Genomic DNA, 21404 nt, shown 5'->3' with positions numbered 1-21404 from the left:
AAAAAAAACAAAAAAAAAAGAGTCAATGTTATCATAATATAAGAATTTGTCATTGCGGTACAACCATCGCCTCGTATGGTTTCGGTGCGATCGTTAGACCTGGAATTGCTTCGACGACATAAGGTCCTTGGCCTGGTACGGGAAGTAGCGCGTATTTTTGTACAATACCAACGAAAAGTAGGAAAAGTGCGGATTTTGCCAGATGCTCGCCGGGGCATCGTCTGTTTCCTAACGAAAAAAATTAAAAACTTAAGCCGATATTATTACGCGTTGGCATATGGACTGGTGAAAAAGACGACAATAAATTGGAAGAATTGTAAGAAAAAGAAATGAACTCGTAGTACAGTTTTACCCTTGCCAAAGAGCACCAAGTTCTTATCGGGTTGATGAACGTCGTCCTTTAAGAAACGTTCCGGTTTAAATTCGTGCGGATTCGGATAGAGATCTGCATTCATATTGACGCTGTATAGATTGACGAGGATAGTGGTATTCTCTGGTATCGAATAACCTTCCAACGTCGTATCTCGAAAGACTCGTCGCGGGCCTATTATCGGAGTTACCACGTACATGCGTTGAACCTCGGTCATAACGGCCTCAACATAAGGGAGCCTGCGACGATAGAAAATTTCAGCTTTCTTCTTCGACATATCTTTGCTCACCTCCATACGATGATACAACGATAATAAAGATTTACTTGGATCTATCTTCCAACTTTGGAAATTCGTCCAAACCTATCTTCGTCGCTATCTCTTCCCTTACTTTTCGTTGTACATCTTGATGAACGACCATGTGTAAAAAGAGAAAATCCAAGGCAGTTGCGGTGGTATTGAAGCCGGCGAGAAATAGATCCAACAATATCATCAACAACTGCTCGCCTATGAAAATATCGAACAGATCGATACACGTGAATAGAAAAACGAATGATTTTATTTTACCTGTGAAAATGTATTTCGATCCTTTCTGATCGTACATCTCGCGAAGGAACATATCGATTAAATTGGTCTCGTTACCAGGAACGTAGTTCTTCTTGTGATCGCATATAGTCTCCTAAATGATCAAAAAAGAAAGGAAGAAGGAAAGAAAGAAATGAAGAAAGTCGTTAAGATCGTTTGGTGAATTCGTTTCGTCAAAGATACGTTTACCGTTAGAAAATCCTTCAATTCGTTGTTGAGTTTCATGAGAAGATTGTAACCCGATGTCTCCGGTGCGATGTAACGAATCCAAGGGAAAGTAGATAGCATTCCTCCAGCCATATCGAAGGCACGAGCACGTCGTTCCATCAGATCGTTGAAATATCGTAATCTGTAAGTAATTAGTCTAGAAATAAGCTTTCCTATATCTCTGGAGATATTTCAAACGAATCATGCGAATACGCACTTCGAATCCTCGTTGATTCGCTTTCCCGTTGTAAAAGTCCAAAGAACGTTTATGACAGCGGGCGCGATCGTCGTCTTCATTCGATATATACCACCTTTTTTTAGATTTTCCAGAATTACAGCTAGTTCGTCCTGGATGAGGTTCGACATCTCTCGTTTGCCATATCCAACGGTCTTTAGCGCTCGTACCACCCACGATCTAACGTCTTTCCATTCCGTTCCGTCGTTCATAGTAATACCTAAATATCGATACGATAAATATAATAAATAATATAAATTTATTTATATATGTCGTTTTATCGGATAATAAATTACTTTGATAACGCGCGACTTGGCAAAGGAAAATTGTATATTTATAAACGTATTGTATATTTATGAACTTAAATCATTAAATAGGATAGGAAAAGATAAGAATATTTTTCTGATTATAGGGTAATAATAATGCATATATCGAGTATTAAACGGGCTTACCTTTCCTCATACCCATATTGCGTAACTTAATAAATTCGTTCCAAGGACGACCATCAAAATCATCGCTGCGCAATAATTTGTGAACGGCTACCACACCAGAAACCACAATGATGTTACGCATACCTAATCTCAACATTATTACATCGCTCTTATATCTTTCAGCAAGCTTCCAAAATGCCACGTGTTGACTACCGTGTTTACGAGCCAATCGTTTCAAAAGGGATTGATTTCCAATAAACGGCCAAGAAAAGGGTCCTAAAAATATTACATTTAACGCATAAACATACGTAATTATATTTATAATTATGTATTAATTATATAAAGTATGAGTGGTGCGAAAGCTAGTGCCAGATACGTAATATCATCTATCATACGATTATGTATTGCTTTTCACGTGACTACCATTACATATAATTATTATAATATCGATCAATAATATTTATACCTGGTGGAAAATTTTTCTGGATCCATCGTCGAGCATTTTCAAAGATTATCAACAAAATGATCACTATGAAAAGTAATATTACACTGACGTACATTGTCAAAGCGCTCTCTCTCTCTCTCTTTCCCTGGTGTTAGCTTTACTTTGAGCACAAAACTACTAGTTGGTTTAAGAAAAGGTACGTTATTAGATCATAATGTTGTAAAATATATCATCGTATACCGTTCCTATGATCTATATCACACTGATAAGAAACCAACGGACTATTCAAATCAAGTACTTGGCTCTTCGCCCGTAACTATAATGGATGTCGGAGGTACGAAAAAAAAGAAGTTTCTTAGTTGGCTGTGCCTGGACGTATTTACATGTACTATGACACGTACGTTAGATACTTATAGTGTAAGAGTCGAAGAGCAGGGATAGGTCGGATGCTAACCGAACCTCGAACCCCGATAAAATGACGACACAGTGTCAATAGTAATTTCGTTAAAATGTTTAAAATAATTTCAAACGGTGATCTATCGAATATTCGTTTCGAATTTTGATAAAACAACGACTCGTAGTTAATAGTGGTTTTACTAGAATGCTAATAACAAAAAATTCCTTTCTTTTTCGCTCGTGTTCGACCAACGAAAGACTCTTCAAGTTCGAGCAATTACAAAGAAACCATTACGAAAGACTCGAAACGCGAGATTTTAAATAAAAAATGATAATTGGAGAGACGATAATAATATAGCATCGGTATCATAGGATCGAAGATGATGATTCGATCGTTACGTAATCAGAGCGAGTCTCGAGTATTAAGATAGAAAAGATGTTCTCTTGTGCAATAGTTCCTTATCTCCATAATCCAAAACAACTTTTTACTATATACATACCCTTTTGCTTTTAGACACTTATCGCAGGAGTAATCGAAGTAACCGAAAGAACAATATATCCCTTGTTACATGGAAAGCATAAAAGTTATTTCCACCTTACATTTATATGCGTGATATCTGCATAATCAATTAACGTATTTTTTTTTCGCATATCGCATATATTTGGATATACTTTCTTAATAATGTTCATATTCACAAAAAAAAAAAAAAAAACAAAAAAATGAGATAACACAAAACTTAATTATAATTGTCATTATAAAATTCTTATGAAATGTGAACACACGTATATACGTATATGTTACATATTTACATTGGCAAGTCGATAACACAACAACGATAAGAAAACTTGTTATTTCGTAAAATGGTAAAGATTAATAAGCAAAACACTTGTATAATTAAAAATGATCCAAATCGATCTCTTTTTTTAATCGTTTCCTCGATATATTTTTACCCCTTGCGTTGTTCAGCTTTCTCTTTTTACTTTCTTTCTTTTTTTGTTGTCTCGCAATTTTACGTTTCGCTGCTAATTCCGGATCTGTCACAAACTACAATTATAAACGTATTAAACACAAAAGTAAACGCTTTAGAGAGGTCATATCGATATTTTTTTCAAGTAATTTTACCTGCTGCTTTCGTATCTTCCGGCGTTCTGCTTTTTTACTATCGATTTTTTGTTGCACTTTACTAAGCAATCTCGCATATTCTTCGATGCCTATTTGTTTTTTTATCATAGAAGCTATCTCTTTTGCCAATTGACGCAAAGGAGCATTCGATTCCTCGGTCGTGGTCATTTCTCGTACCAACGGAGACATTAAATTAAAAAGTAACGCATTTAATTCTTCGATTGGTATAGTAGCCACTATACCGGCTATCCACTTGAATACTGCGCTTCTCTGAGAATAATGCATTTGTATATGTATTTCGAGCATGGACATTAATTAATATCTCTGTTATACGAAATAAAACACTTACCACCGATATCGACTTGGGTGCCTGAATCACTTCTATATTTACACTTTTCCTTAATCTTCTCATCAGCCAACCGAGAGATAAAGCATTACCGTCTTTATTTATGCCCTCGTTATTTGGATTTCCAATATTTGGACTTTCAACTGATTTCAAAATTCTTCCAACGAAGATTAAGTTTTTCACGACTTGGTCCGCCAATTCTTCGAACATCATGTCTGGCTGTAATTGTGCAATTAAGTCTAGAGATAAACTCCTTAACGTATCGACAGGGTTCGAATAGATATAACTATCGATTGTGGCATATTCTTCGGGATTCTTTATAAGTTCCACGATTTTCTCTACGTCGAGTACAGATAGTATAAAACCGATCAGCTGCGTAGCTCCTAAACGAACCCACAGATGCGGATGTGCCAACAATGACTGACCGTGTTCTAAAGAAGAATAAGATTTAGCATGGACAATGATATCCAATTGCTAACTAGTTAAGCACTAGTCTACCGTCTTAATACCAAATCTTTATACCAACCGGCAAACGAAGATATCTCCGCATTGTATTTTTTATTTTTTAGAAAACCTGGACATTGTCCCGATAGTTTTAACAATAATTGCAGCACTTGATATAAATGATGATCCTTCAATCGTTCCGGATCTTTTATATTTGAATTCCATTTGCGTTTTTTATCATTTTCTTTTTCAGAATGTAATTTTACATAATGACCAGGTTCTGGTTTTTTCAAGGCATCGATATCGTCATGGAATTGTTGCAATAAAATAGGCAACGTATTTGCGAGACGCGGCTCAAAATTTTCTTTTTCAACCACGACAAATATACCGCATAACTGTGCGGCCAATCGTCGATGAATGATCTACAATAAAAAGAATTTCTTTTTTCTCTTTTCCAAATCTTCTTGAAACATTTTAAACGTCGTCCTTTAAAACGATCGACATTAGATTAAACAATACCTGAGAGTCTTTCAACCAGGCAAATACAATATCGAACAGTTTATCTCTCTCGTTGTGAGGCAATCGTATCAACATTTCTTTGATACACGATGCACAAAGCTTTCGGCACATCGGATCGTCGTCGTTCACCAATCTAGCGCTAGTATTCAAAAATATGAATCCTGCACGTTTAATTAGAGATTTCTATAACAACGAATTTGACAATAATGTGTAACGCGAAAGAAATTATTTACGAGTATAAAATGTAAAATGATGTGAACATTTACCAATGGAAATCCTGTGATGATGCTACTAATCATTTGCAATGCACTAATACGACCGTACTGCATTTCGTAACTCAATTGGAACAAATAAAATGTTATGTGATCGTCGAGATGACTGTTAAGAGGATACTCCATAAGGTACGAGTAAAATACGGATCGCGATTGCAATCTCACGTGTTCCAATTCCGATGTGATACTCAACGTGGCTACTTTTTTCATAACTACATCCATTTCTGGAGCCGTTAATTTCCTTTTAATTATTGCCTTAAGCAAGGCAAACGCTGTTGCTTGTTTATCGCCGTCATAGAGATCTTGTTCGGCATACAAAAGTAAAATTTTTAATTGTTCAGCGGTAATTGTAAAATGCTTTACGTCACGAACAAGCACTGACATGCACTTAAAAGCTGCCATTACGAGATCAAAATTATCTCCCTTGCTCAAACCAGCTGCTGCATATTTGTGTAGAACTTCGAAGATGGAAGAGCAAATGTCACTTATCGATTCGCGTACGGACATTAAATCCATCTTAAGCATCCAGCTCAGGCATTGTAAAGTTAGAGTGCACAGCTACAAAGAAAAAAGTTGAAAGAAAGGGACAGAGAGAGAGAGAGAGAGAGAGAGAGAGAAAATTAAAAATCTATCTCATTTACGCATGGCAAAAACTTTACCTTCACATGTTGAGACTTCAAACAATTACTTAAAACCGATACAAGGGGCTCTAAATATGGCTTGAATATCGCATCAGATATCTTTTCTCTTTTTAGAAATATATGGTACAACTTCAAACCAAATTCGACCATTACATGAACGTTCGTGTTTGTCGTTGTTTTCGATGCAACTTTCATACCCATTCTATTTTTTGGTTCTGCAGGTATTATAAAACAATCCGGCTTTTGCCTTTGCAATACTTCTACTTCCTTTTCCGTCAATTGTTCATGTTTCTTTGTAGCCAATAAATTTGGTATACTTTCTGATACAACCCCATACAAGAATATAAGCATTTGTTCAAGTGGTATGAAGGTATTATCTGCTAAACCAAGGACAATGTTTTTTAAACATTCCACGACCTTTTGCACCGTTTTATGCGAATGTGTTCTCATAAGAACATCTCTTAACGGCATTATCAGATCGAGCAAACAAGATTCTGTCATATATTCCGCCAATATATGAAAAATATCGTAACTTTTTGTTGATTTGGCTTCTGTAATATTTTTTACAATACCAATGACTTCCTTCTCTTCCGCGGTCAATCCAAAGAGATCAATTTTGCAAACCTGTATCAAAAGATTTATAACGAAAGCTTTTTATAATGTACGTTTGGTCCAACGAAGCATTGTACTATCGAAAAGTAAGATACTTACTGATAAAATGCTTTGCAAGTTTCTATTAATATCAAATTTTTGGAAATGTGGCTTCAAAACGGTTAAAACAGAATGTATCGTATACGCAAGAACGTGAACTTGAAAGCCTTTTGTTAAAAGACTGTTCAATTCTCTTAAAAGATGATGAAGATACTTTGGTCCCAAGGTGATCATTATCTTCTGTAACACTTCACGAGTAACTCTCCTTACAGATTCTAGACGAGATTTCAAAAAGGTGCACAGCTTCATGAAGATCCTACAAGGAAAGAAAGAAAAGGAAACGCCATGAGTGTTATACGCGATATTGAACGTACGAATAAAGAAGAAATAATGGGATCTTAAAAGTGTGCTTATTTTACAAAGAGAGACACGCTCTTACCCTGGTAGATGGGACTCCAAAATATCTTCTGGAAGCTTTTGCAACAACTTGACTAGCGCCAACGCAATGGGAACTCTCGTTAAGTCTTCCTCTTCCGCATCTGCTGCTGCTTTTTTTTTGTTAATCTTGTGCGTACTATCTTGACGAGTCCTTGCCGCGATAGACCTATATAATTGTGGTAGTAATCCTTTCGATATACCAAATATAACTCGTTTTGCTCCATATTGCGATAATATAATTTGTCTTTGCAGTACAGGCAAATCTGCATGTATTCTCTCATCATTATCTTCTACATCGACGATATCTTCATCATTCAATTCCATATCCATTCTTTCCTCTCTGTCTTCTTCATTTTCACGTTCGTCCCCGTTACCTTCGTCTTCTTCTTCATCGTTCTCACGGTTAAGATCTTTTCCACTTTCAGACAAGGCTGTTCCTTTTAAGGAAATTTCTTCTAAAGGCTTGTATTTCGAGAGGTCATAGTGAAAAGAATCCAATATCGTCACGATCAGTCTGATGACTTGTTTTTGAAATTGAACGTTTCTTCTCAATGCATTTAAATAATATCTTAAAATGATCTCATAGTGATACCAAGGCAAAAGTTTACATATGGTACCAACTGTTTCGATTGCTGCGTCTATCATGTTGTTTCTATTAACGTAGGCCTCATTACACAAATAGGTCGAAGCAAGAGGAAGAATAAACTGTGTGAGCGTTTTCGGATTTGGACGTTTAGTCAATGTCTTTGACACAGCGCAAAATTTCAATAACGCACGAGCTCTCCTATGCATTTGCAAATGTCGCATGTTCTCAAAAAAATCTACCTCGGGATCTGCTTTATTGCACAATCCTGATAAGTCGCGTAAAACGGGATGTATCTCCGGACATTCTAACGACATGTGTCCTAAAAACGCTATTGACTGAAAGCGTAATACTTCGGACTTACTATTTATTCCTTTTTTTATAAGCTGTAAGATCGTTTCATCCATTAAATAACGCCTGTCGGATGGATTATCCTTATACTTCCTTGCCAATTTGGGTCCAAGATTCTTAAGGCACTGACCAGCATAATCCTTTATAGCTAAATCCGATTCATTTTTTAAGAAGAAGAAGCAATTATATACGATAGACACGCCACAATTTAGGGCTATTTCATTTTTTTCTATCAAATTATTAACGTCACCGAAGGCATTCAACCTTTTTTGAAAATCAGGCTGATCGATCCATCTGTGATCCCACGCATTGAGCCCTTGCAATAAGTTGTAATTTTGCACGATTAATCCTTGATTTTCTTCGGCAGATCTTTCAGCAATAATATTGTACAATTGAATCGAAAGTTTGCGGGCAGGTACCGCCGATACCGCACCGAGCAAAGGTGCGACAGCTCTTAGATGAGTTTCTGCTGATTTTACATGTTTCATGAGATTCGTAACAGTCGTAATGAATTCGATAATAACATCTTCGCTTTCGTTTGCTACCGCTTTCTTCATTAATATCGGTAAAATAAGTACCAATAACGTGTCGCACGTATCCGGATCTTTTGCGAATTCAGAAATGCGCGATAGAATAATCAATTCAGTTTTATTCATACCTCTGCCAGAATTTTTAAGCTTTCTCTTCATATATTCTAAAATATCGTCGACGTGCGGAAGTAAAATAATGGATCCATAATTAATTCCCTCTGACAGAAGCTTGTCATTCACGGGAAGTAGACTTGCGAGGACAGACGTTAACGGTAGGAAAGGTACATCCGTATCCATTTTGTCTGCGTCCGGATTAATTCTTCCATAATCCTCCGTTGTTAACATTTTTTCGATCATTTCCAAAATAGCATTAATTACGGACGAATGAGTCTTAGGTCCCAACAAAAGTTTCATAATATAAGGAAGAACGGTAATATTTGTATCGCTGTCCCGATGCCTCACGAATAGAGGATAGTAACGTGAATTTTGGCTCCAAGAAATAAATAATTTCAACAAAGCAGTAGGACTATGAATCCCTTCTGTAGGTAATTTTTCCAACCAAGGAAATACCACGACATTGAAAACAGCATCTATTTCATGCTTCTTCCATTCGTAATTTTCAAAATGGGAAAAGAATCTTGCCATTATAGCAATGCAATTAGTTTTTACATTTTTGATCGTCGATAAATAACCAGAATGAACTTGATCCGATCTTTGTAATATCCCCGTGACTATAGCCCCAATGCACATCAATAGACCAAGCAAATATGGTAAAAGTTTTGTTGACATTTTTGCCCCAAATTGCTCTATTATAATCCCTAATAAGTTCATGGCACTTCTTAAACGTTTCGGCGGAACGACGTTAGTTAGATCAACGGTATCGACGATGCTCTCTATTAATACGTTCAAGTCAACAGACGCACTCGAGGAGAATGATAAATATCTTTGGAAAGGTTTAAAGGCCATTTCAACAAACATAATCATTTCGTCTTCCCGAGAGCCAGCAAGAAAGCGCAATATAACTTTGCGTCTTAATGATCCACCAGCTTTACCACCAGTTCGCATTCCAGTTTTCATTATCATTTTTGCATAAACGATTCTCATCAACATGGGCATAAGCCCGTCGCGATCTTCATCCAATATACAACTACTTTCCGTGTCGACTTTAAAGCGCGCAAGTTCGTTCTTAAAATTCTTTTCACTGATTAAATTATATAAATGATCTTTATATGGTAAAAGATATTTATATTTATACGTACAAAGGCAATTTAAGGCAGCATTTTGTATATCAGAATTTTTAGAAGAAAGCAAATCCAAATATATTTTACGCATTTCTGTTTCTCTATATAACACGTTGGGATTCATCATCTTCCCATATATTTCCATTTGTGCCAGTAATAATTTTATTTTGTACATCCTTGCTCGAGCGGGTAATTTTTTATCGTCCGCTTTCGAAGATATTTCATCTTTCTCCATTGTTTCCTCGTCGTCATCCTCTTCTTCGTCCGTATTATCGTTGTTTGCGATAGATACATTTTCATGTTTCTTAATACTACAAAATTTGGCATCCTCGGAATTAGACTTGAAGAAGTTATTATTTACAAATTCAATAAACAAACTTGTTAAATCTCTGTTTTTCATTTCGCAGTAATTTACAAAAAGAGGCATGCACTTCCAAAGAAGAATTTTATAATTATTATAATCTGGTTTGTCATCCGTTTCGTATACCTGCAACTCCAAACTTTGAATTATTTCAGATCGATGTACTTGTTGACACGTCCGATTAGTTGCATCTGCATCTTTCAATTCAGAAAGAAATACCGACCAAAACTGAGTACATTCTTTGGTAGCATAGCTCGCAATAATTTTACTTACAGGATCCCACAATAAAGAAAAGTTTATATAAAAATTTCCTAATAAATATCTAAGGGGAATCTCGTAGTACTTTGGATCTAAATTGGTCATAGCATTACTTTCAAATGTTAAGCTCTGTAAATGCAACAATTTATCTCGATATTGTTGTATCGTCGCCGGTACGCTTTCAGCTAGATAAATCAGATCCAGAGCATTCTTGTCAATATTTTCTTTGGATAGCATTATACCTTTGACGTTAGCGAACAACGAATACAGATGCGTTACGACCAAGCGAATCGAACGAACGGACGAATTTAACTTTTTTACTATGCAGTCGTGTAGCGCGTCAAATACTACCAGATTGAAGAATTTTTCATGATACTGCGAACCATTGTAAAACGTTAGATACAAGTCTACAGCATTGAGAACGAAAGGATCATTACTATGTTTTTCCATTACACGCATTATCTGTATGTCATGCGACTTTGTGAATTCATAAAATTCGTCTCTTTCCAAGATATGAATCGTCGTATCGAGTAAGAACAAAAATATGAAATTAAGTTTGTTAAGTTCCATAATATTTTCCATATTTTCGTAATGTAAGATTTTACTGTAAACCGTTCGGAGTTGCTTGCTTATCGAGACTTTAACATCTTCGGGTAAAAATTTTAAATGTGGTACAATCATTATAATCCAAAATGCATCTGATGATGTAAAATCAGTTACGGCGTTCGATTCTTTCGAGAAGTAATCCATACTTTCCTTCGACACGTTTCTTACGTCAAGGGTGAACTTCTTCCATCTGTTTAAAGTTAAACCGCTGAGACAAGGTGGTGCTTTCTGTCTTATTATTTTACCTAACAACCTTACTTCTTCAGATTTCAATCCGATGGAATTACATCTTTTCAACAGATGCGGTAATACCAATGACTCGAATGACGAATAATGTATCAGTTTCTCAACCGCATTATATAATAATTCTACGTTATCTATAGACATTACTTTAAGAAGTAAATGACTAGAAGTTTCTTGAGCCAATTTAACGTCAGATAGAAGAATATTAATTAGTGCATTGATAATCTCCGATAAAACGCTATTATCCATTCGAAAATCATCGATCATATTTTCCAGTTTTTTGATCAAAGGTACAGGATCATTCAGCATCCTTCCATTTTTATGAGTAAGAACAACATTCATGAGGCGCAAAACAAGTTCTAAATGACTTTTTCTTCCTGATATGATCTTCGGTTCCTTGGTTGTTGCGTCTAACGCTTTCAAGAAAGTGTTCCAAAGTACATCGCATTTGGAAGAATGTATATTTTGTAGAATACAATTCGTCACTTGTCCCATAACGCCGTACGCGAGATCTTGATTTAAGGATTCGTCTTTTAGAGAATGAAAATAAAGTAACAAAATTTGATCCGCACAGGAATGAAATTGACCTGGTGTGCCGGATATTACTTCGAACATTAATCTTCCACAGCCGGTAACGCTATGTCGATTGTCCTCCAATATATTTAACAGTAATTTAACAAATGCTTCTTTGTCTTTAATTTTGCGAACGACAAAAGCAAAACTTTCTGCAGCAAAGTTGTTGACATAACCCGGTTGCGTGTCATTTAAAAGTGGCAATAGCAAATCCAAAACAGTTTTTACATTTTTGACCAAATATCGCCATAAAAATTTGAATAAGTAGGCAAGAGCTACAAATGCATATTCTATTTGCTCCGGGTCTTTGGTTTGTAATAAGCCGATTATAGCGCTTAAAAATTCGGGGAAATACTCGTAAAAATCTTTTTGCAGATCTTTTGCCAAGGCAACCACTAACCTAAAATATGCGATTATACGCGCGTGTTACATACATATTTAAATATCGTTAACACAGATACGTCGAAATAATTACAAGGCTGTACTTACTCCAGTATTGGTTGTAAAAACAAAACATCTCGCTTGTTCAAATATTCCAAAAGTAAATCAATTACATACTGCTTCTTATTGAGCAATTGTGGAAGAGTAACGATTTCACGGACTTGTCTTTTAAAGCTACAATAACCCTCTGTTAAATTCAAAAAATTCAATTTTTGAAGCGTTTCATGAAAATACGTTTCAACTTCCTCGTTATCTTCTTCATTTTTATGTACTACGCGATGAAAAACGTCGATATCAATTTCGTTTATCCGTTCGGAAAATGATTTAAACTGTAACATTAAATTTTACATATACAGAATGAAATGAGATATAATCTTGTGAAAAATGACGTTCGTTTTACAATATTACCTGAAAAGTATTTTTTTCCTTGTGACGTATCGGCTTGTTCTTCATTTTGATACAATATCCCAAAATTACACTTACTTCATTTAAACGATATTAACGATACACGTGTATACGCACTAGGCGATCAACAAGTCAAAAGGTTAGAATTACCGGAAACGTAACTCACGTGACGCCATAATGACAGTACCTCGAACGATCGTTCGTAATATGCCTGGAAAACTTTATAATCCTTTTGTTATTACATTCGTGCGTGAAAATTGATAATTTATTCGTTAAAAGAAATATCTCGACGACGAAATACTTTAACTCGAAACGAACCTACGTGAATCGACGAAGCTCCACGAGCGAATGAGTCCTTCACGAAGCTAAAGCACTCTAGCGGTTTTCGGGAGAACTTACGGAGGTCACGTGGCCGAGGCGGGAACTTTACCAAATACGAAACGAAGCGAAACGAAACGAAATACGTAAAACGTAAGAATATATCGTCTGAAATAATACTCGAAGAAATTGCGTGATAGCAGTTTTGAAAAATAATCGAAACGCTTTTAATTACACACATCCCTGATCCGTATTATTAAATTTAATCCGTTCGAACAAATTTGCTTCTTAATATCTCCTTTACAAAAAAGATCGAAGAGGAGCGAAATTTCTCATTAATCGGACTGTAATCTTTAACAAATTAACGATCATCGATAAATACGTATAACATGAAATCATCGATTTGTCATTCTACGTTGACGTTATTTATTAGTTTTCTTTTTACGGACATATCGATTATTACGTTTAATTAAAAATAGATAGTTTCTATGGCACGATTTAATCGGTGTTTAAACGTTTTTGGCGAGTCGATCTATAGAAAAGCTCGTAAAACGGACAGGTATCCCACCGAGGTCTTCAATATCTGCAAATTTATTAAACTATTTAAAACCGTACCGAATAGTATCCTCGTTTGTATCCTCTTAAGGTGGAAACATTGATTTTAATGAAACTTTGGAGTATGTATCTCGTCGATTATTAAAGCGAACGAACATTTCTCGATATCCATGAAATACCTACGTCGCTAAACGTATCCAAGGATAGCGCACAAAATTTTGCGGACGTTAATTGCAGCGGTTTTCTTGTTCGTTGCATACAAATGTACATCATCTTTAAATCGACCGTCGACAAATCGTACCAATCGGACTGATACAACGTATCGCCGAGTCCAATGCTCTAAATCGATAAAGAATTTCATTAATATATTCCGTTAATACCCCGTTCCTTTTTCCGTATAACGAAATTATTTGCATTACTTCCTCGATGAGACATTCACCGATGTAGCAATAAACGAACAGCGTGCTCAATACACTAAATGCGTAGACAAAGAAAGTGACTAATACGATATTTTCTCCGTTCGCTGAACTCTACAAATTGTTCATTGAAAAGTAACAAAAGATCATCAACGATCGTTCGAACGACGTAAACTTACCACGAGCGCGTGATAACCCGATACGCAGAGATTCAACGTTGTACCTAATAATTGTTGAAAAATCATTATGTTAAATCCATCCTCCAATGTTTCGACCAATCTGGAATTCCGCAATCTGTTATCTGACGCGTCACTCATCGTCGATACAATGTTGCGCTTACAAACGTTCAATAAATGCTCACTCGTCTCATGAAATATAAATATGAATACTCATTGAATAGTTATCTCGTATTTCGATAAAGGAAACGAATGTACTTACCTAATCAGTCGATGATGCTTGATTACCAATTTCTTCATACCTCGCTTATAGCCATTAGAGTCTTCGAACGCTTCCTTAACTTTGCATCTGAGTATCGCCAATTGTCCTGTGACGTGTAATGCCAAACTGGCGAATAAACAGTCCGATCCAACGTAACCGGAGACCATGGTTACCACGATTAACCATTGATAGATGCAGTAGAAGGCATACGTCGTTATATCGTTAAGTTCAACCATCGTTCGAGTCTTATAAGGCAATTGATACTCCAAGGACGAGTTTCCCATAACTGATTAAGAAGAATAAGTATTGTCGAAAGCGTCGAGCTCGGAAAAGAAAAATCGATCTAAATAAGATATTTGGTAGTACCCGTTAGTACCGACGTCATAATGGCTTTAAAGAAATAAAGTCCGGTGACGATGGACATCGACAGGAAAGTTATCGCGGTAAATCTACGAGAAAGTCTATTATAATCGAGAAAGATCAGTTTCTCCTTCTCGTTCGCATAGTTTTCCACGAAGAAATCCTCACGAATTTCGATCAATAACCGAGCGATCGCTCCTCTGTTCAGCCTGTAGATCGTAATTTTTATAAGTGCCATTAAAAGAGGTACGGTCTCCGTCAAGACTCTGACTACGTAATCGATATTCTTTGCTTGATCTATGAAATCTACGAGCGTCAACGAACAATGAAGAAGGAGATAAACTACGAAGAAGAGAAAGAGCGGATCGTAAACTGCGAGTGGCCAAACACCCACGCATCTGAGTAGTCGTTTATTCCATCTAATAACTTTCTCGCTCTCGAAAACATCTGTCGCCTGAAACGTGCGATCCAATGAATATATTGTGCGTTTGCCATTCCTTTTTTTTTCTTTTCCACTAGACGCAATTACGATTTACACGATTGATACTACATTTCCTTTCGTACTTTTTTCATCTTTTCCATCTCTCTCTCTCTCTCTCTCTCTCTCGTGATGGTTCTCGGCGAACTAACCGTGAAAGGGTCAATTCTCCCTCGATGTAAACTTTCTTTCAAAGGGTTACAAACGGAGCCTTTGAATAGTTTATTCCAATTCGACGAAGTACCGAACAGTCGTCATTGACGTTCTGATCATCGATTAAATGCGACAAAGTATACATAAACAATTTATGTACTCCTCTCTTTCTCCCCCTCTCTTTCTCTCTTTCATTTTCCAGGAGTTTTATTATGCCGTTCACGCGTTGGATAGTTTGTGAATATTTCCACGGTTAAAAACGATCACCGAGAAGAGACAAAGTTGAAAGCCTTTCAACTTGTACGGTTATTAAGTTAGTCGTCGAAGTTTCAAACCGAAAGAAAGAGGAAAATTTATCCTTTCTCTTTCCATTACTTTCGGTTTAATCGTACTATTGTACTGCGAAGGAAAAAAGAAAAAAAAATTCGAAAAAGTCACGTGCTCGCTTAAACATTCATCTTTAAAATAATGAGATCGCGTTCATCGAAATAGTTCCAAAATTACGCCTGTAGCCTGAAGCCTTGATAAAATTATATAAATTAGACAAATTTGTCTTTCATTCGAATGGGAATATCTCCGAAACAAAAAGTCGTAGCGACTTGTAATCATTTCGAACGATAGGATAGTTCTCTATTTTCTAACATTTTCTTTACAATTTTTATGCACAATTTGCATAAAAAGTTTCTTACGAGATGCATCATATGATCCAAGTATATCTATAAATTTTATGTACACGCACGGATTTAACAACTCCTTATGAACAGTTTGTTATGGAGAATTTTTTTTCAACTATTGTCACGTGTAATCTACATATATACGTATACATGGTACACCCACCGTGAATGCGTACAATTAACACTGAATATTAGAAACATTTTTATAAAAAAAGATACTTCTAATATCCATCTTACCATTCGATTCTTCCCATGGAAGTGATGCATAAAGAGGACTAAAAGTTGGATGGTTTGTGAACATTTTCACGATAAAAACGGCACTTTCGTAATTCTGAATGTTTCCTCGTGTGTCGGATCACTCAGATTTTTATCATAAGAAATAGAATAGATTGTCTATAGTGTAACAATTTGCGCTAGCGCATTAACAGGGTGAATTAATTTATAAAAAATTTCGCAAAACGGATAGGTATCCCATAGATGTCTTCAGTATCTACGAATAAACTTGATAAATATTTGATTCGCATAAAATTCATATGAAAATATAATACAAAGACATCAAATTGTACTATAAGGACGTTTTACTCACGTCGGTAAAGGTGCACAAGGATAAGGCCCGAAATTTGGCAGACGTCAGTTGGAGCGGCTTCCTCGTGCGCATCATGCAAATGTAAATTGACTTTAAATTTTTCCTTAACATTTCGTACCATTTTATATCGTAGAACGCTTCGTTCAAGTTCGTGCTCTGCGTTAATAACAAATTTGATTAGGTTGCAAATAGCGTCGCGCGTTTGCGCTCGATCGAATTACATTAGAATTGTGAGAATTACTTCCTGAATGAGACATTCGCCGATGTAACAGTAGACAAATAATATACTTGATAATGCAAGAACATATATTAGGAAAACAACGACTTGAACGTCCTCGTTTGCCGCGTACTGAAAAAGAACGCTAAAACTTTTGAGAGGGAGAAAAGAAGAAGAAAAAAGCATTTATCGTATTTAGATATTTGTTCGTTATACCACGAGTATGTGATAACCAGATATACAAAGCTGGAACGTAATCCCTAATAATTGTTGAAAAATAATACCAGTAAAATTATCTTCCAATGTTTCTGCCAATCTGAAACGTGCGTTTAGTATACATCCGGAACGATACTTGGACGTCTTCTAACTAGAATTAATTCTTTGACTTTCTCGCTTCATTGACGTACATCGACGAGCACACAAACGATACTTACTTAATGAGATGACAATGGTCAACGATTATTTCCCTTATACCTCGTTCGCAATCCTTTAAACTTTTCCTAATTCTGTGTTTCAGTATCGCAAATTGCGCGGTTACGTGAAGGGCTGAACTAGCGAAAAGACAATCGATTCCAATGTAACCGGAAACGATCATAGGGATGCACAGACACTGATACATGCATCCAAGAAGAAAACTCGTTGAATCGTATGGCTTTACGATCGGCTTTACTGTATAAGGCAACTGGTACTCCAAAGTCGAATTAGACATTACTTGAATTTACGTGATATACGTTTTAATCTCATGATATGAAACAACATTGACAATATTATCGTATTCCTCCAGAAAAAGTTACCTAGCAGAATAGACGTTAGGGCAGAATTAAGGAAATATGAGATGATTACGACGGTCATCATTGGTACAATTGTCGCGATAAATTTGTAGGATAATTTGTTATAATGACGAAATATCGATCTCTCCTCTTCGTCTTCATAATTTTCATCGAAAACATTTCGTTGGATTTCTCTCAAGAATCGACCGATCGATCGGCTATTTATCCTGCAGGTGAACATTTTCGTAAGGGTCATGAAGAATAAAATATTTTCCGTAAGGCTCGTCAAAAAGTAATCGAAATCCGACAAATTATCGAGGAGACTGAGAAAACCCATGAACTGCATTAGACATCCGTAGATAAAGTACGACAAAAATATCGAGTCGCGCACTTGCAACGGCCAAATACCCAAAATGCAAAGCAATCGTTCGTTCCATGTTAACACTTTGATAGCGTAGAACGAGCCAAGACGTGCCTGGAACGACAACAACGATCTTTCATGAAATTTCACTTGAAGGAAAAAAAAAGAGTCGGTTCGTCTTCAAAACGAAATTAATTAGAATACATTATATCGTACCGCTCGTACTTTCCCACCCTTTTCCATTTGATTCGCACAAAAGTTGTCGAGAGACTGGCCCTCAAATCGTCGATCCTCCATAGACGTAAACGTTGGAAGGAAAAAAACGAGTCTCTTAAAAGTCTCTCGTAAACAAAAATTGATAGGTCTGCTCCAAAGAGGAGGAGGAGGAGGAGGAGGAGCCTCGATTACAAGCATGGAACGATACATGAATGATAGAGTTACCTACCTCTTAACAACAATTTACCTTTTTTCTTTTCTTCTTCTTCTTCTCTTTTTTCTTTTTGTCTTGCACGGTCTCTTGACCGTGCAATTTAACTCCATCAAGTCGTTCTTCGTTTCTTTCTTTAACAAAAAGACGCGGTTGCGTCTAGGAGAGTTTCGAAACTCTACAATTACAAGCACTTTCTCATTACTTATAGTTTAGTCTTAAAATTCGCTCTTTCGGAGTTATAACCGAATCTATGAATAGTTCACTCGGAGAAGGAGAAAAAGAAGGAGATAAAATACGAAGGAAGGAAACTTTTCTAACCGTGAACGTATACGATATTTCTCTTTTTACGAAGCATTTCTTTCTACGTTTTTTCTATTTCGTCGAAAGAAAAAACTTTGTCAGCGAAACAGTCTCCGAAGAATCGGAGCAATTTTCTTGAAAAAATTCAGAGTTCTTTCATTAACAACTACGGAATAAAAATTCGTAATATGAAAAAAAAAAAAAAGAAATAGGAACAACAACGTAAGTATCTAAAGAACATTTCTATTGAAGACGTATCGCGTAAACGTCGCGATGAATACTTCGACATTATAGTTTCACAGAAATGAGACGAATGATGGGAGCATTTGTCGGCGCGCGTTCGATCATTTCTGTTGATTATAACAACGTTCGTAACACCGACAGGTATCCCATTGAAGTTTTCAATATCTAAAAGTGAAAAGTAGTTTAAGTCGTAAGAAAAATGTGCTGTGCGTTACGCGATCGGAGAAATCCTTACGTCGCTAAATGTACATAACGATAGGACGAAAAACTTTCCAGAGGTCAGTTGCAACGGTTTACTTGCTCCTATCATACAAATTAAGACCATCTTCAAATCCATCGGCGATACGTCGTACCATTCGTACTCGTAAAACGCCACGGCAAAATCCGTACTCTAAATCAATTAAGATACGGTCGGTTTAGAAAATGGTATGTAAATTTTTTGTATACGTTTATATCGATAATTACTTCCTGGATAAGACATTCGCCGGTATAACAATAGGCGAACAACGTGCTCAAGATGATACTTGAGAATATAAAAAACAGAAACAGCTCGAGATTTTCACCATTGGAGGAACGCTGAAACGACAAAAGAGTTCACAGCGATCTTGCGTTCGCTCGTTGCCGTTGCCGTTGCCGTTGCCGTTGTTATCGATAAATAAAGTATACCAGTATCGCGTTATAACCGGAGACGCACAAGTTAATCGTCGTTCCTAGAAGATGTTCTAAAATTCCCAGGTTGAAGGCATTCTCCAAGATATCCACCAATCTGCGAATAGACGATCGTAGACGCTTATCAACGTTGTTTACTCGTTAAACGTTTAAAAAAATATCAACGAAAGCAACGTTACCCTATTAGTTGATAATGCTTGTTAATCAATTTTTTTATCCCGCATCGGCAACCATTTGGATCTTCCAGAGCTAATCTAACTCTGTATTTCAATACGGACAATTGTGCGATAACGTGAAGAGACAAAGTGATGAAGAAGGAATCGTAACCAACGGAACCGAACGTAATCAGCGGTAAAACGATAACTTGATACAAACAATGAAGGCCATAGGTCGTAGCGTCATTAATTTCTACGAGAGGTCGTGTCTTATAAGGCAGCTGATAACCAAAAGACGAATTATCCATAACTGTAACAAGAAGACCGATAGTCCTTCTTTTCCGCATCGTCACGATGATAGCCTTCGACCATTTAAATATAATTACCCATTTGCACGTTCGCTACCAATGATCGCAAGAAATATATTATCGAGATGAAACTCATAAAAGATAGAGATATTACACTGAACAGATAAGACAGTCTATTGTAACCGAAAAACGTCAAAATTTCTTCTCGGCTCTTGTAACTTTCGACCTTAAAATCCTTTCGTATCTTTATCAAAAATTGCGCCAACGAATCTCTGTGAAATCTACAGATAGACATTTTTATGAGAGCGTTTAGCATGACCATGTTTTCCGTAATGTTTACTACGATAAGATCAAAGTTCTTCGAGTAATTGGTTAAATCGAGGATTCCGAAGACACAATGAACTGCCAGATATACGAAGGAAAAAAGGAATATCGGGTCGTAAACCTTCAAAGGCCATATTCCCACGATACTAAGGCATCTCCTGTTCCACGTAAACACTTTGATACTATCGGATAGATCGACCGGCTGAAATCGAATAATACATCACGATAAAACCACTCGAGTGAACAAAACGAAAAGAAAAGATTCCATCGTGCGATTAAAGGAAAACGAAACAGAACAACGATCTATAAAAAAGCAAATTAATTTTAAACGGGCAAGTGCTTGATTAAGTAAGTACTCGTTCTTGTTTCGTACTTTTAAATCAGCTTCCATTTTATTCTCACGAAGGCCGTCGACGAACTGATCGTAAAATTGACGATTCGTTCCTAAGGTAAACTTTCGCTCGCAACGATCCTTTTAATACTTTATTCCTATTGGGATCGAAGTACTTTTCCCTCTCTCTCTCTCTCTCTCTCTCTCTCTCTCTCTCACGCACACACGTCGTCGTTCGAACACACTCGTCGGTTCGTTACTCTTGCGAGAACATAAATTAATTATCCTTCATCGCTGCTTGTTATTCGCGACAAACGTACGGAAGATATTCTTTCAATTTTTCAAAGCGAAACCATCGTGACGATTTAACTACTTTTTCTTTTCTCGACGTAATTCGCAAATTTGTCGATATAGTTTCGAAAATCGATGAACGAAACGCAATGCCTTTCGCGACGCTTTTCACGCAACATTCGCTCCTTCACCCTTTTAAAGACTCTCTATTTCCAGGAGAGAACCCGTTTCTTTCTGTCCATCCGTCTCTTTCAAAAATGAGAGAAACAGAGAGAACGATCCAAAAGAACGAATCGATTATTATTGAACCGAGTGCTGAATGGAGATGAAAACG

At 36.5% G+C, this 21404-nt stretch overlaps 4 protein-coding genes and 1 long non-coding RNA gene across 7 annotated transcripts; all 5 read right to left on the bottom strand.

Annotated features, from left to right (window-relative positions):
- Positions 1 to 6: 6 nt before the first annotated feature.
- On the bottom strand, positions 7 to 2447 carry LOC122635798 (probable cytochrome P450 305a1). Of its 2 annotated transcripts, none has more exons than XM_043826456.1 (8): positions 2293 to 2447; positions 1848 to 2102; positions 1378 to 1615; positions 1143 to 1302; positions 936 to 1047; positions 695 to 875; positions 353 to 609; positions 7 to 228 (listed from the first exon to the last, which is right to left on the bottom strand). In XM_043826456.1, the coding sequence occupies exons 1-8, from the start codon at positions 2384 to 2386 to the stop codon at positions 50 to 52; spliced, it is 1476 nt and encodes a 491-aa protein (XP_043682391.1). In that variant the 5' UTR covers positions 2387 to 2447; the 3' UTR covers positions 7 to 49. The 2 variants fall into 2 exon arrangements, with proteins under 2 accessions (XP_043682391.1, XP_043682393.1); XM_043826458.1 differs by having other exon boundaries at positions 112 to 248.
- Positions 2448 to 3499: 1052 nt separating this feature from the next.
- Positions 3500 to 13131, bottom strand: LOC122635792 (small subunit processome component 20 homolog). Of its 2 annotated transcripts, none has more exons than XM_043826440.1 (12): positions 13012 to 13131; positions 12697 to 12912; positions 12337 to 12617; positions 7103 to 12247; positions 6724 to 6979; positions 6031 to 6636; positions 5366 to 5929; positions 5100 to 5282; positions 4663 to 5002; positions 4140 to 4567; positions 3791 to 4060; positions 3500 to 3712 (listed from the first exon to the last, which is right to left on the bottom strand). In XM_043826440.1, exons 2-12 carry the CDS (start codon positions 12739 to 12741, stop codon positions 3563 to 3565), a joined length of 8268 nt encoding a protein of 2755 aa, XP_043682375.1. In that variant the 5' UTR covers positions 12742 to 12912; positions 13012 to 13131; the 3' UTR covers positions 3500 to 3562. The 2 variants fall into 2 exon arrangements, with proteins under 2 accessions (XP_043682375.1, XP_043682374.1); XM_043826439.1 differs by having other exon boundaries at positions 12995 to 13047.
- A 179-nt stretch (positions 13132 to 13310) lies between these two features.
- LOC122635800 (odorant receptor 4-like) lies at positions 13311 to 14842 on the bottom strand. Its single transcript, XM_043826465.1, has 5 exons — positions 14421 to 14842; positions 14162 to 14261; positions 13986 to 14096; positions 13750 to 13905; positions 13311 to 13594 (listed from the first exon to the last, which is right to left on the bottom strand). The coding sequence occupies exons 1-5, from the start codon at positions 14702 to 14704 to the stop codon at positions 13544 to 13546; spliced, it is 702 nt and encodes a 233-aa protein (XP_043682400.1). The 5' UTR covers positions 14705 to 14842; the 3' UTR covers positions 13311 to 13543.
- Positions 14843 to 16406: 1564 nt separating this feature from the next.
- On the bottom strand, positions 16407 to 17597 carry LOC122635804. The gene is made up of 2 exons (XR_006328754.1): positions 16913 to 17597; positions 16407 to 16827 (listed from the first exon to the last, which is right to left on the bottom strand). It is a non-coding gene; the product is annotated as an uncharacterized LOC122635804 (long non-coding RNA).
- A 342-nt stretch (positions 17598 to 17939) lies between these two features.
- Positions 17940 to 21360, bottom strand: LOC122635833. Its single transcript, XM_043826495.1, has 3 exons — positions 19838 to 21360; positions 19458 to 19515; positions 17940 to 19383 (listed from the first exon to the last, which is right to left on the bottom strand). Exons 1-3 carry the CDS (start codon positions 20161 to 20163, stop codon positions 19204 to 19206), a joined length of 564 nt encoding a protein of 187 aa, XP_043682430.1. The 5' UTR covers positions 20164 to 21360; the 3' UTR covers positions 17940 to 19203.
- Positions 21361 to 21404: the final 44 nt, after the last annotated feature.

The sequence above is a fragment of the Vespula pensylvanica genome, chromosome 19, assembly GCF_014466175.1.
Source record: "Vespula pensylvanica isolate Volc-1 chromosome 19, ASM1446617v1, whole genome shotgun sequence".
Taxonomy (NCBI): domain Eukaryota; kingdom Metazoa; phylum Arthropoda; class Insecta; order Hymenoptera; family Vespidae; genus Vespula; species Vespula pensylvanica.
This window is presented reverse-complemented; position numbering and strand designations above follow the sequence as displayed.

Bases quoted from the DNA above. Each gene is read 5' to 3' on its own strand.
- LOC122635798 (XM_043826456.1), bottom strand. From the start codon at position 2,386: ATGTACGTCAGTGTAATATTACTTTTCATAGTGATCATTTTGTTGATA. The intron at 2,103-2,292 runs GTATAAATATTA...TAATATTTTTAG, and splicing joins CCAGAAAAATTTTCCACCAG to GACCCTTTTCTTGGCCGTTT. The intron at 876-935 runs GTAAAATAAAAT...ATATTTTCATAG, and splicing joins ATCGAAATACATTTTCACAG to GCGAGCAGTTGTTGATGATA.
- LOC122635833 (XM_043826495.1), bottom strand. From the start codon at position 20,163: ATGCGGAAAAGAAGGACTATCGGTCTTCTTGTTACAGTTATGGATAAT. The intron at 19,516-19,837 runs ACGTTGCTTTCG...TATATTCTCAAG, and splicing joins CATTATCAACTAATAGGGTA to TATCATCTTGAGCACGTTGT. The intron at 19,384-19,457 runs GTAATTATCGAT...TAATTGATTTAG, and splicing joins GCGAATGTCTTATCCAGGAA to AGTACGGATTTTGCCGTGGC.
- LOC122635800 (XM_043826465.1), bottom strand. From the start codon at position 14,704: ATGGGAAACTCGTCCTTGGAGTATCAATTGCCTTATAAGACTCGAACG. The intron at 14,262-14,420 runs GTAAGTACATTC...GCGGAATTCCAG, and splicing joins AAGCATCATCGACTGATTAG to ATTGGTCGAAACATTGGAGG. The intron at 13,595-13,749 runs GTAGGTATTTCA...ATAAATTTGCAG, and splicing joins CCTTGGATACGTTTAGCGAC to ATATTGAAGACCTCGGTGGG.
- LOC122635792 (XM_043826440.1), bottom strand. From the start codon at position 12,741: ATGAAGAACAAGCCGATACGTCACAAGGAAAAAAATACTTTTCAG. The intron at 12,618-12,696 runs GTAATATTGTAA...TTAATGTTACAG, and splicing joins AGGAAAAAAATACTTTTCAG to TTTAAATCATTTTCCGAACG. The intron at 4,568-4,662 runs GTTGGTATAAAG...ATTCTTCTTTAG, and splicing joins GGAGATATCTTCGTTTGCCG to AACACGGTCAGTCATTGTTG.